We start from the raw sequence: 13,493 nt of genomic DNA, 5'->3' as shown, positions 1-13,493 counted from the left end.
ATGACTGGAAAATCTCATGAATACTCAGTCTTTAAGTATCTTTAAGTTGTCATATACACAAATTAGTCAGATACTTCAGTAACCATGTTAATTCATCATAAAAAATTACTTAAGTCTCTAAAAGTGATAATTTTTAAGTTTTAGTTTGTGAATTGGGCTACTTTTGTCATGATGTGTTTTATTATTTTAAAACACAATAAAATGATTAATAATAATCATTGGTTTGTAATCATTTAAATCAATTAAAATTACTAATTACTATATATTATTATTATCATTATTTTTTTTATCCAATCAAGTTCTCGTAAACTCTCAGCTCGACACTTTTTTTTCTTCTTGCCATTGTGCTGTAGGGTCAGCTTCAATTTTAAGATTATATCAGTGTCTACTATGAAGAACAAACACGTCAGGTTGAGTGAAGAAACACAGGACTTCCTGTCTATTCTGTGTCCATAACGTCATGCCTGTGTCTGTACAGGTCTCCATCACGAGGGGATATTCAGGGTGTCTGGCTCCCAGGTGGAAGTCAATGACATTAAGAACGCCTTTGAAAGAGGTGAGTCTATCCAGCCTGTCACATGCTGAGCCTACGTTTGTCTATTTCAAATCAAACTTGTATTATTAATGGGTCACTGTCTTCTCCATCATTGTGTCTCAGGTGAAGATCCGCTGGCTGGGGACCAGAATGATCATGACATGGACTCCATCGCTGGAGTGTTAAAGCTCTACTTCAGAGGCCTGGATAACGCCCTCTTTCCTAAGGAAGTCTTCCATGACCTAATGTCCTGTGTCTGTGAGTGTCCGCTTTATTTCCTACACCCACAGTACACGTGTGTACCGCAGTCCAGGCTTACCAGATTAGACAATGGACGAGCTTTTGTCCTAAATGAACTCATGTCTTGTTGATGTTGTTTTTTTCCAGCCATGGAGAACCTCCAGGACAGAGCTGTCCACATCCACAAAGTCCTGCTGTCAATACCCAGCAACACCCTGCTTATCATGAGATACCTGTTCGCTTTCCTCAACCAGTGAGTTCCACAGATCAAAGCTCTTTCCGCATGTTTCCCCTAAAGTCATTTTGTTCTTTTGGTTGTCTGTGATTTCAACTCAAGACAAGGGCTATGACAATCATTAACTCCCACTCACGTCCTTTCGACTTTCTTAAAGCCAGGAAAACAAACTTTCTTACAGCCCAGATGCTCTTTTCCATATAAATATATAATATATAGAGAGAAAAGAGTAAGTTTTTCCCTTTATCCTCATGCTAAAATCAACTGTAAATCCACATTTTAGGGGGATTTCTGATTAGTTTGAATCCCTGAAGATATGAGCTTTTCATTGAATAAAAGAATAAATAGAAAATTTACGGTTTGGAAGAACATGAGGGTGAGTAAATGATGACAGAATTATTTTGGGGAACGTTTCCTTTAACCCAGTGCCATTTTCCAGTGATTTATTACATCTAACTTTACCTCAACGTACAAAGAGCTTATATGCAATCTAGACTTACCATTTTACTAGACCGTTTTACTACAAATGTAAATATTCTCTTCCCAAAAAGAGAAAATTGGCCCATACCCAACCTCATCCAAGGACTACAGCACTCAAGCCTCTTGGAACCATCCCTCCATATCCCTGCCTCTCATTCTTACACTCCTTTCCACCCTGTGGTCCTTTTGAAAGACCCTCCAGACCACAACACGATCTTAGCTTCTACTCCAGACCGCTGTAATGCACGCAGGCGTGTCTGATTTTCTTAAAGCATCTGAACCCTTTCCAGCCCTCGTATCACAGCGAGTGTGTGTTGAGGTATGGTGTCGCTATCAAGCCCCTATTAGTGCTCCCATGCTGGATGTCTGTAGTCCTCAGTGAATGGGTTCTCTGTTTGCGCTACGGCCGATAGATCTTTCCTCCCCTGTAAAAGTCAATGGAGGTGCCAGAAGTGGTCTCTAAAGAACTCCTGCTCTCTCTAATGTGCTCTGGCCTGCAAAACAGCCAAATTATGTGCTCGTCCAAAGGTTTGCATGGTATACACTCACAAATACACATCAAGAGGGATGGTATAGACGTTTGCAGGACAAGGCAGGGTAATTGGTGATGCCTGTGCAGTTGTAACTCTCTGGAAAGGACAGTGCTCATAAATTTGGTTTGGAGCCTCTCCATGAGGATGTTTATGTGACACTACTGCTTTTATCCCAACCCCCCTCGCCCCAAACACACATACAAATAAGGATACATTTCCCCACTTTATTGACACATTTGAGTTTTCAGTAATTAAATGGGCATCCCATTAAGTTAGAAGGGGGACAATTAAAAGTGTTACAATTCAGAGCAGTCTCACAGACACACATAAATGGGAGGAAGCTGGCTTAGGCTCATGATAAATGAGCTGTCGTAAGGAAGTGTAGATAGAGTCTCATCTGGAACTCAGTCTGTTTTTCTCATTAGTCCAGCAGGAACTGGTCTCTCCATGAGAATGGTTATGTAATCAGGGATCAGTTTAACGTGGTTATGGATAGCATGACTAGTATTTGTTTAAAGGTTTTGATATTTGTTATATTGCAAACTATCAAATCTTAATTGTATTTTTTTTTTAATTATTCAAATGTAATTAAAGAAATGCATTTCATGTATCTATTTTCAGTTTTATTCGATCCATTTATTTTTTTTTTTTATTTTTAGGGCTTAATTATTATGAAATTTTCTAACCTTTGGAACAATGCAAAGAGTTTTGTGCAGTATCCCTCATCTTAAGTAATTTTAGGTTAATTAAAATCACGGACATAAGAAGATTGTATTTTTTTTAGTTTGAAAATTACTTTGGAACTTGATAGCATCAGAAAAATGCAAAAAATAATTGCAAAAATACAGGATTTTCTTAGCAAATAGTGATTTACCATCAGTGTTTCCCAAACTGGGGTTCACAAACCCCTAGGGATGGAAAGCTAATTATATATATATATATATATATATATATATATATATATATATATATATATATATATATATATATATATATTTACTGAAATAATTATTCATTAAATAAAAACAAACAAAAGCACTTACTAAAAAGGATATACACATTTTTGTTGTTTTATTTTTTATGTTGTCGTTGTTATTAAAATATGAATTCAAGTAACGTTATAATTAACAATTAACATTCCTATATTTTGGTTAATTCTTTTTACATTTTTCTCTCTTTTAACTAGTCTGTCCCAGTATAGTGACGACAACATGATGGACCCCTACAACCTGGCTATCTGCTTCGGCCCCACACTCATGTCTGTGCCCGAGGGCCATGACCAAGTCTCCTGCCAGGCACATGTAAACGAGCTCATCAAAACCATTATTATCCATCACGAGAGCATCTTTCCAGGGCCTCGTGAGCTGGAAGGGCCCATTTATGACCGTGGAGGAGCCACTGAGGAATACTGGTGAGTCTAAAATCAGTGTGAGTGAATTCGGTTACAGAGAAGAAAAAAAGGATGGAAATGAAGCACATAATCTTGGCAAAATTCATTGGCAGTGAATTTTGGCCCCACGTTTTATTAGAGCAGCTGCTCAGCCGAACCACATAACCAGAAATGAGTTGGTCAGACGCGCTTGATTTAATACAGGACAGGTTTGAAATGATGCACTGAGCATTATAAAGATAAAGAGACATTATAAAGACCAACAGAGCCCTACAGGGAGCCAGAGTTTACATCCTACATATATTCTGCCCATTTAAGCTGTCAGTTCAATGGTTGAAGACACAGATAGATTTCTGACCCCCAGAAATGTCAGCACACGACCTAGACTCCCAAAAGATGTCACAATGAAGGCAACCAGAACTGCGAAATGCAGCCAGACTTATAAAGCGTCTTCAGGAAAAGTCTGATTTTAAATTAAAAATGAGGTTATCCTCCCTGCTCAAGGCCAAGCGCTAATGAAATGCCTCCTGTAGCTTTTTAATAACTGTTTTGGATGTCAAAGAGGAAATGACTTCAGATCGCCGTGTCACCGTGAGAAGAAAGCAACATATCCAGATCAGGTTTGTTTGTGAGATGCAGGCATAAATACGTGGCTCTTTTCATGTGGTTCTCATGCATGCTATTGTTTGGATTGCATGGGCGGTGTAATTAAGACTTTGAGCTGGTGAGATGATGTGTTTTTAGCTCAGGGTTTAGTCAGAGTCTCGTTTCAGTTTCCTGAGGCTTTAGTCACGTGAAATCGAGACACGTTGACAACATACTGTAGTTAACACGTTGCAAACTCAGTTCCTGACCTGATATGAAGTTCATTCTGTATTTTAACTTCGATCACAAATGAACTTAAGAACTTGACTTTTTGAACTTAGATCAGAATTTTAGATTCACCATTCATGTGAAAATTATTTTAACGTACAGTGTAATGTAAAAGTAAACAATTGTTCTATTTTGCCAGACAGGGTGCATTATTTAACTAAACTTTTGGGTGAATATCAGAAAGAAATGTTCAGAATATCAGAAAGAAATGTGTCATATTACACCCCAAAATTAGAAGAAACATATTTCACATAAAGAAAATGTAGGCTATTCTAATACACAAAATGATATTATTTTCATTAAATTTAGGACATTTTATTCCCAAATTCTCATTTCTGTATTATGAAACTTCTGTAAAATTCAATACAGGCGTAAAATATTGGTTATATATAGATATTTAGATAGATAGCAGAGCAATTGGGGGAAATGCGTACAGACGTGACCTCGGCCACGCCTGTACCATAGTGTCCAACCCCAGAGGGGCTGGATGACTTTGAGAGAACCACAGTGGACAGTTTGATGTGTCCATGGATGCAAAAAGGTCTACCTCGGCACGACCGAAATGATTCCAGAGGAACTCCACATGCCTCGGGGTGGAGTCTACATTCCTTGGGCCTCGGCCCCTGCCTGAACAGGGTGTCTGCCCCCTGGTTTAGATACCCTGGGATAGAAATCGGCCTCAATGAAAGAAGCTTCCCCTGGGACCATAGAAGGTTCTGGCTAGCCAGCTTGGACAAAAACAGGTTTGGGAGGAAGTGTTTCAGAGCCTGAAACACTGCCAACATTTCTAGACAATGTATGTGCCATGAGAGATGAAGGCCCTGCCCCAGACCCTGAGCTGGGCGACCACTCATGATTGCCCCCCAGCCCGTGAGGAAAGCATCCGATGACCTGATGACAAGGAGCTCCCAGCACGGGTCCATGGGATGGGAACCAAGGTTCTTTCCACATGGCCAGGTCACGAAGACAATGTCGCGTGACCCTGATCATGCGGAGTAACCCTTTTGCAACCCACCACTGCAACGGTCTCAGGTACAGCAGGCCACAAGGTATATCGTTGTCTCTGAAACTGTTTGACAGTGAGTGACTGGCCCAGTTTTGCTTGTTTGACAGCCGTAAGGATCTAAGCGATATGAGCAGGAGATAGGCGTGCCTGAATCGTCGTCGAATCCCAAATTACACCCAGAAAAGTGGTCCTCTGAAGTGGAGATAGCACACTCTTCTTGGCATTGAGCCTCAACAACAGTAACTTGATATGAGCAAGAACGACATCTCGATGCCGAGCCGCCTGATGCTCCGATTGAGCTAAAATCAACCAATCATCGAGATATTTCAAAATGCGGATGCTCTGGAGTCACAGCAGAGCCAGAGCCGCATCCATACATTTCGGGAGAGAACGCTAGGCTGAACAGAAGTACCCAATATTGGTACGCTAACGATATTGGTAAGCGAACCTCTGGAACTTCCTGTGTTGTGGAAGGATAGACACATGGAAGTAAGCATCCTTTAGATCTATCATGACAAACCAGTCCTCGGATCTGATTGGTGACACGATCTGTTTGAGAGTGAGCATCATGAATTTGAGCCTTCCTACTGTACGATTTAACAGCCGCTGATCTAAAAATCGGACGCAACCCCAATTTTTTAAATACTTAAGCATTCATTTTGGTGATGAGAATTAGGATTGCTAGGATTGTGCTTTAATTGTCTGAAATTCACTTGAAATTCACTTGTCTTTTGCACCGTGATCATCACTGACCTTGCACATGCAAAAGTAAAAATAAGTGTCAAGGTTTTGTCCGAGACTGATGCTGAGAGCAGAATGAGACATGCAGTGTCTCTGGGGAAGACATTAAGAATCAGAGCAGCTTCTGACCTCCCTGAACACAAACTCATGTGCTCATGGGTGAAGAAGCCATGAGGATCATTCATTTTACCTTAAGAGCCCAGATCAAAGCTTACACACACTCTCTCAGATGGAGTGACAGGAGGATCACAGGGTCTTCTTCCCCAACTGACTGCTCAGTGAGACCAATCTGTCATTTTAAAGATTCACTGAAACACTGATAGATGTGTGCTTTGCCAAACCTGCCTGACAATGTCAGCCTACACACACACACACCAGGCAAAGATTAGCATTATATAGTCATTATCCTTAAGTTCCTTCTGTCTAAAGCTGCTCTCTAATGAAACTAAGCTTTTCATTAGCCAAGACTTCATGCTTGCCAACTGTATGTAATAAAGCAGGATGGTCTTAGTGAGATATATTCCAGCTGGGTGGAGTACTGCATTTTCACTCTACGGAGCTTGAATTTCCTCCAACGCATGATACGAGAGAGCAGCTTTTATTGGTACAGTGATGACAGTAAATTAGTCAGTGTTTTTGCTTGAGTGCTCAATGGGAGATCAGATGGGTTTTATACTAAGGATATTAGAGGGTTTCTTGGCCTGTGAATGGCATAACAGAGCTGTTATCAGCATTGAAGCCTGCATGACCTTGGAAACTAGCCATTTTCCTGTGCGTTAGTACAGTGTATTCTGGTCTCATTAGATTCCCCAAAGGAGTTGAGTGAGGGCCGGTTCAGTTTGGAGTCAAGAGGCCACAGGAAGGTCCAGCTTTGATCCTTGTATCTGTGTTCTGCTTCCTGTTTTGCTTCAAAGAAGCATATACACACTGTTTCAGGAATGAAGAGAGAGACGTAGAGAGACCTAAAGGCATAACTGGTTCTCAGAATATCCACATTCATTTTGCTTCTGCTTTTTCCCTCTCAGTCCAGTATTAATAATTACATTTGATAGAATTGAAACGTTTGACCGCACCTATACTCATTTTAGATTATTACTATTTTCCTAATTTTTAAATAAGTTGTCAAAAACAATAAAAATATATGGGAATTATGCAGTAAAAAAAAAATACACAAAACTGGTGGGTTTTGACCCAATAAGGGGTCATGATTGGGTCATTAGGTTTTGGTCATTATTTGCATGTTAAATGAAAATAATAAAATGCAACTAAACCTATAGTATTATAAAAATATGAATATTATAAATCAGCTTATCAGCTTACTTAAAAATGCTTCCATACTTGTGTGGTTGGTGGCAAAACTTGGTATTTTGGTGCATTTTTTAATATTTTTTTATTTATACAATTGTTTAAAAGTTTGTAGTCAATGTTTGTTTGTTTTTTTAAGAAAGAAATACTTTTATTCAGCAAAGATGCATTAAATAGATCAAAAGTAACAGTAAATGCACTTATAATGTTACAAAATGTTTCTATTTTAAATAAAATGTTTTTTTTTAACATTGATAATAGTAAAAATGTCTCTTTTGGTCAAATAAATGCAGCCTTGGTGAGCATAAGAGATGTCTTTCAAAAACATTTAAACTTTTGAATCGTATTTTTTTTTTGTTTTTCTTTTATTTATTTGCTGAACGATTTCACTTAAAATGGAAATTCACACCTTCACACAATTTATATTTATCTACAAACAAAAAATATAATTATATAATTTAAGCAGAAGCCTGTGCATCACAAGGTCTTTAAGATAATGAGAAACATACATTTTAATTTCAGCAACTTTTAATTTGTTAATGGATATGCGAGTATGTATTGAATGTAAATTGAATGTAAAAACGTTTGTGTTGTTGTCATTTCTAATGCTCTGAAGTCTGTAATGGAGGTTTCCACTGATTCATCTTTCTTGCTGTCAATTCTACAGTGATAGTCCACACATTGAGCCCCCCCTAGTGGATGAACCCGCACCTGACACCACCTCTGAAATCCACAACAGCGATGATGGTGAGCCTAGACACCATAGAAGACCATACTAACATGCACACAAATCTTCCAAAAGCCACTGCACCAAAAGTCTGCTCCTTTGTCACACTCCTCTGTCTGTGCTCCCACTCTTCAGCTCCAAAGCCGTTTTTGATGAGTGTGCTCTAACTTGCCTGGCTTCCCACGCAATAACCTTCCCATGCTCTCTCTCTTCCCTCTCGCTCTCTCCCCTTCCTGTCTTTCTCTGTCTCTCATGTCTCTAAATAGTAAAGTCAGGGTCCTTGAACGTTTCAGAGTCTGACCCCATCGAGGCCATCGCACGTTTCGACTACACTGGACGCACCAACCGCGAGCTTTCCTTTAAGAAGGGGGCGTCTTTGCTGCTGTACCACCGTGCATCTGAGGACTGGTGGGAGGGTCGCCACAACGGCGCAGAGGGACTCATTCCACACCAGTACATAGTAGTGCAGGACATGTAAGCTGTCCAGTTTATTGATTTTAACTAATGATATTGGCCAGAACTGCTTTTCTAATGAGTTAGTGAGCTGGTAGAAGTTAATCATCTATGATCTTAACTAATAATAAGACCACATAGTGTGTTAATTCTTGAGGTGTCTGTGATTTCGTGTAATAGGCCAGATGGATATGCAGGCAGAGGAAGTCCCAAAGCTGACTTAGAGGCATCCCATGATTCTGTGGAAGAGAAGGTGTCCGCCAGAGCCAGTGCCAGTTCACCCATTGGAGGTCATGTGGCTGATATATACCTAGCTAACCTCAACAAGTAAGTTGATTAAAAATTGTGAAACTAAAATGAAAGCATTTATATTATATATATTAGGAGCTGTAAAAATTAACGCATTAATGCATGCAAATAATTTTTTTTCATTTTAAAGTTTTACAAATATTTAGCGCATTCAACGCAGCATTTGGCTAGCATTAGATTAAATGATCAATCTTTTATTCATGCAAATGCTTTTAAAAATTAAAAGTTGTTATTTTTTAAAAACCTAATAAATAAATAGCTTTCAATTATTCTTTGATGCAAAAATTTTGAAAAAAAAAAATCAATATAATAGACACAGTATTGTATCTGTGATACTGACCTTCTTTCAAAAAAAGATGCCATTAAACAAAATATAGGCTATTGTCTGTATGTTGTCTCTACATTAATCTGGAAATTAAATGTGAAATTATTTCGATATAAAAATATATTAAAAACTTTAACGTTAGGTGAGATTATTCACGATTAATTACAGAAAAATATGTGATTTATTTGGTGATTTTTTTTTTTTATCGTTTGACAGCACTATATATATATATATATATTATATATATATATATATATATATATATATATATATAATCGTTAGAAATATTAATTTAATATATTAAAAAAAGGATATAAGACATATTTACAATATTTTGTAATGTATATTTAAATTATTTGAAATAATTTAAAATTTAGTCCCTTAAAATGTCTTAATAACCATTCAATTCTGCTCATATCATTCAAATAAATTCTTTTCATAATATTGATATTTTGCCTACACTTTATCCACCTCAGGTTGAGGAAACGTCCAGAATCTACCAGCATCCGGAGAACAATCCGGACAGTGGAGGGTCTTGGTGAGGGCTCATCTGGAGCCTCAGGGGGGTTGAAGACCTCCTCCATGCCTGCAGGTGGACTGGCCAAGGAGGGGACAGACAAGCGACCAGTCAGCGCTCACAGCGTCCTGAACTCCATCACTCGCCACTCATCTCTGAAGACTAAGGTGGAAGGTCCTCAGCTCCGAAAGTCTACTCCTGCAGGACGATCCAAGAGTTTCAGCAACCACAGACCACTGGAGCCGGAGGTCATCGCTCAGGTGGAGCACAGCTCACAGGTACAACAAATCAGTTCTTCACTGCTGCACGTGATTCATTCAAAAGTATTATTTCGATTCAGCAACATTCAAACCCTGTCAGCTTTCATTCAAACTTATACTGAATAAAAATGTCATGCAGGTAAACTGAAAGTCTATTTTCCTCTTTGTAAAAAGTGCTGAGCTCTCCAGAGTGTCTGTGTATTAAAGCATCCCATTTATCTTTCTTTGAACTGTAATTTCACGGCTGGATAGAGGTCCAGGATCGATCCCCACTGTGGTTGTAATTGAGTTGGAATTCCTGCGGTCAAGTCATCCTTTGTTGTTGAACTGCCTGTACAACAGATATCAGAACGGACTGACCTTGGCTAAAACTAAAGCTACAAATGTTGTTCATTTGAAAAGGAGCGAAGTACTAAAAAAATGACACTAAACACACCATCAATATGTGGTTACCATACAGGGTCCAAAATAAAAACGTCAAAAACCATTTCATAAAACAGACTTTAAAAAGTTAGTTGGTCAATACTGTAATACTTTTGTAGATAATATTTTGTTTGCCCAAAAAAATATTATATGTTAACTAAGCCTTCATAAGAGATACATTCATTTAGTTATGCATGACATTTTTTGAAGTTTGTTTCAATTTTGGTTTTATATATGAGACCACAAACGTGTGTGAATTCAAGTCTTTTATTAAATTAAATTACATTACATTACATTACAATAAATTCAATCCATTAAAAAAATGCATTTTAAAATGTAAAAATAATAATAAAATAAGAAGAGCAGCATAAGAAGTGTTGTTTGTTTCAAATATATAAAATATAAAATAATCACATACATCAAATTAAAATTTGTCTTCTTTTACTTCTCTTCTCTCTCAGGACATTGAGGCCACTATGAACACGGCTCTGAGCGAGCTGCGGGAGCTGGAGCGGCAGAGCAGTGTCAAACACGCTCCTGATGTTGTGCTGGACACCCTAGAGCAGCTAAAAAGCGGCGGGGCGTCTGAACCCTCCAGCCCGCTCCATTCCCGCCTGCTCCGCGAGGCCGACTCCTCCCAGCATCCTCTGCAGCGCAGCGCCAGTTCGGCGAGCGACATGCCCTCCACCTTCCGGCCCGGCAAGAGCGCCGGTCCCAAGAGCCCTCTTTCGTCAATGTCTTCCACAGGTCTGTCTGCTTCCGGCTCCAGCTTCAGAGATAGCAGACCCCCAGCCACTAAACCCAAGCCTGTTGTGTTCCCAAAAAGCAGTTCGGCTGGGGGCAGTCCAGCGATGGGATCCCCGACCACCACCATACCACCAACACCACCGCCACCCCCTCCGCCACCCAACGACAAGTCCTGTCCGGTCTGAGGCTTTACAGCGTCTATTCTTAGTAATTCCCTCTGACACAGACTGAAACAGAAAACTGCGGACAACTTAACAAACTCAAACTGATATTGGAAGCTTGCGTGAGTGTGTGTGAGTGTGGAATTAATAAACTATGGAGTGATTTTACAGCACTGTTTTAATTTGGATTGAGACATGGATATCAGCAATCCCTCTTTTCTAATCCCAAATGAGTGGTTTGGAGTTTTTCTGCCTGATTTTATGGGAAAGGGGTCAGACTTTGAAGACAAACAAGCAATGGATAGACTTTTTTCCTACCAAACTCGGGTGCTGACGCAACTCGAAGCAGGTTACAGACGGCACAGCATCGCAGGGAATCGAATAAAAAAAAAAAACACCTCCGACATAACTCGTCTTTTTCTACAGATTCTACAAATCTGTTATACAATTATCACTAGTTACAGTGCATTTATCACCATATAATCCACATCGGCGCAGTTTCTGCTTCTCTTTTAGCGAATCCAACCATAGACGTGCACCTAAACATGACAAAGGTGAAGGAACATCTTTGCATGAGGATTCACAAGATATTTGCATGGCGAACGGACACGGCTTCCCTAACAAACGGATTCTTTTCCACACCGTTCGAAAGCACTTCTGAAATTATTATAGCAGTCTAACGTTTCATTTTATTGTAATATTATCTCTATCAGTGGGCACATTTGTTTTGTAGAAGTTTAATAATTATGATTATAACTGGAAAAAAAAGTGTCTAAAAATGAGGAATGTCATGCAAGCACATTATTTCTTCATCACCTGTGTATAAAAAAAAAGCAAAAACAGATAAAAGAAAAAGAATTTTATTTAATTTTCCCTATAGTTTATTAATCACCTCTGGGTCTGTATCATGGTATCTATGTATTAGTATGTGTGTTTACGTACAGTATATGTATATTCAGAATATTCAGCAGTTGTTTTTTTTTTTTACAGTTTTATGGCTTTACGATGCAAAAAGGGAAAGACTTTTAATTCAAACTGACTAAAGAAGGGACACACATGTAAAAACATGGCTCGCTTTCCTCAGATTTTCAGACTCAGAAGGATAAAATGTGCAAAAAGGTCTGACAATCTTCCTGTCCAAATAGCTAAATGTCCCTCACACAGCCTGATTATGCCTTCGAGGACAGAATGGATCAGACAAGTCTGTATTTTCCTAAGCGAGGCCTTATTATTTGAGAAAATGAGTGGTTGGCGAAAGTAGCTTGCTTCACTTTGAAGCATTACGAGCCTTGAACAGTCTTGCACGGCTGACCGTGACTCTTGGAAAATATCTATGGACAGATGTTTATGACCGAAGAATTTTCCCCCCCGAGTAATGTTTTTTTTTTTTTGAGGACGAGCCTTTTTCTAACGCGTTATTTTCTGAATGTGCTGTCGTGTTCTGAAAACATCACAGGTGGTGACATTTGTTCATGTGTAAATGATTGGAAGTGTGTTCTGTGTGTGTTGTTCCCGATACCTCAAAAAGGCAACTGGAAAAACTGTCTTATTGGAGTTGTTTTGTGGGTGGGACTTTTACATGCAAATGACAGCAGGTAATTCATGATGTGTGTTAAATGTGTAATGTTAATGGTATGCTGTTGGCCGAGGCCTCTGTTTACACACAAAATGTTGTCTTTCATTGAGTCAATTTGAAATCAATCATTATACACTTGAATCTGCATTGTATGTTTGTGAACAAATTAAGTGAGGGTGATTTTCTTTCTCTTTTTTGTAATCATAACTATTGTTAAAACGTAATTCCTGTCCAGTCGAAGCAAGACTGTAAAATGAATTGTCTTGTCAGATATATTTATAGTTGTCCATTCAGATATCTGTTACCAGAGAAACCTGTGTTCAGATGTACTTTGTATATACAATTGTGTACATTACAGAGGTACATTCTTTTTTTTCCTATTTTGTTTGTGGGGTTTTTTTTTTCTTTTTGGTACAATATTGTACAGTTACAGCAATAGTAGGTGCCACTCAAATATACATGATATAATTCCACGTGTAGTCCATGTAGTAAACATTTTTAAATAAAAAAAAATTGCTTGCTAAATGTGTATTTGATTTTTTTAATAAAAAGATGCAAAATGTGAAAAAATATATTTTTTTCCGCAATTTTACCAGCCCTTTCAAAAAGAAATACCTGCTAAAAATGTCTTTGTTTCAATAAAAAAGTGTAAAAATA

General features: G+C 38.5%; 1 protein-coding gene across 3 annotated transcripts in view; it reads left to right on the top strand.

The window, feature by feature from the left end:
* The window catches only part of srgap2 (SLIT-ROBO Rho GTPase activating protein 2), a 99,432-nt gene extending 87,448 nt beyond the window's left edge, over positions 1-11,984 (top strand). For 2 of the 3 annotated variants that reach the window (XM_039673544.2, XM_039673545.2), the window contains 9 exons: positions 479-556; positions 659-793; positions 923-1,028; positions 3,210-3,434; positions 8,006-8,085; positions 8,332-8,539; positions 8,699-8,845; positions 9,629-9,947; positions 10,814-11,984. In XM_039673544.2, coding sequence (XP_039529478.1) covers positions 479-556; positions 659-793; positions 923-1,028; positions 3,210-3,434; positions 8,006-8,085; positions 8,332-8,539; positions 8,699-8,845; positions 9,629-9,947; positions 10,814-11,284 — 1,769 coding nt within the window. In that variant the 3' untranslated portion in view covers positions 11,285-11,984. The remainder of the gene's footprint in view (positions 1-478; positions 557-658; positions 794-922; positions 1,029-3,209; positions 3,435-8,005; positions 8,086-8,331; positions 8,540-8,698; positions 8,846-9,628; positions 9,948-10,813) is intronic. The other variant, XM_039673546.2, reaches the window with a different exon arrangement.
* The last annotated feature ends 1,509 nt before the right edge of the window (positions 11,985-13,493 follow it).

This window comes from Pimephales promelas, chromosome 21 (assembly GCF_988280905.1).
Source record: "Pimephales promelas chromosome 21, fPimPro1.hap1.1, whole genome shotgun sequence".
Classification (NCBI taxonomy): Eukaryota; Metazoa; Chordata; class Actinopteri; order Cypriniformes; family Leuciscidae; genus Pimephales; species Pimephales promelas.
Note: the sequence above shows the minus strand (reverse complement) of the source record. Positions and strands in the feature narration are given on the sequence as shown.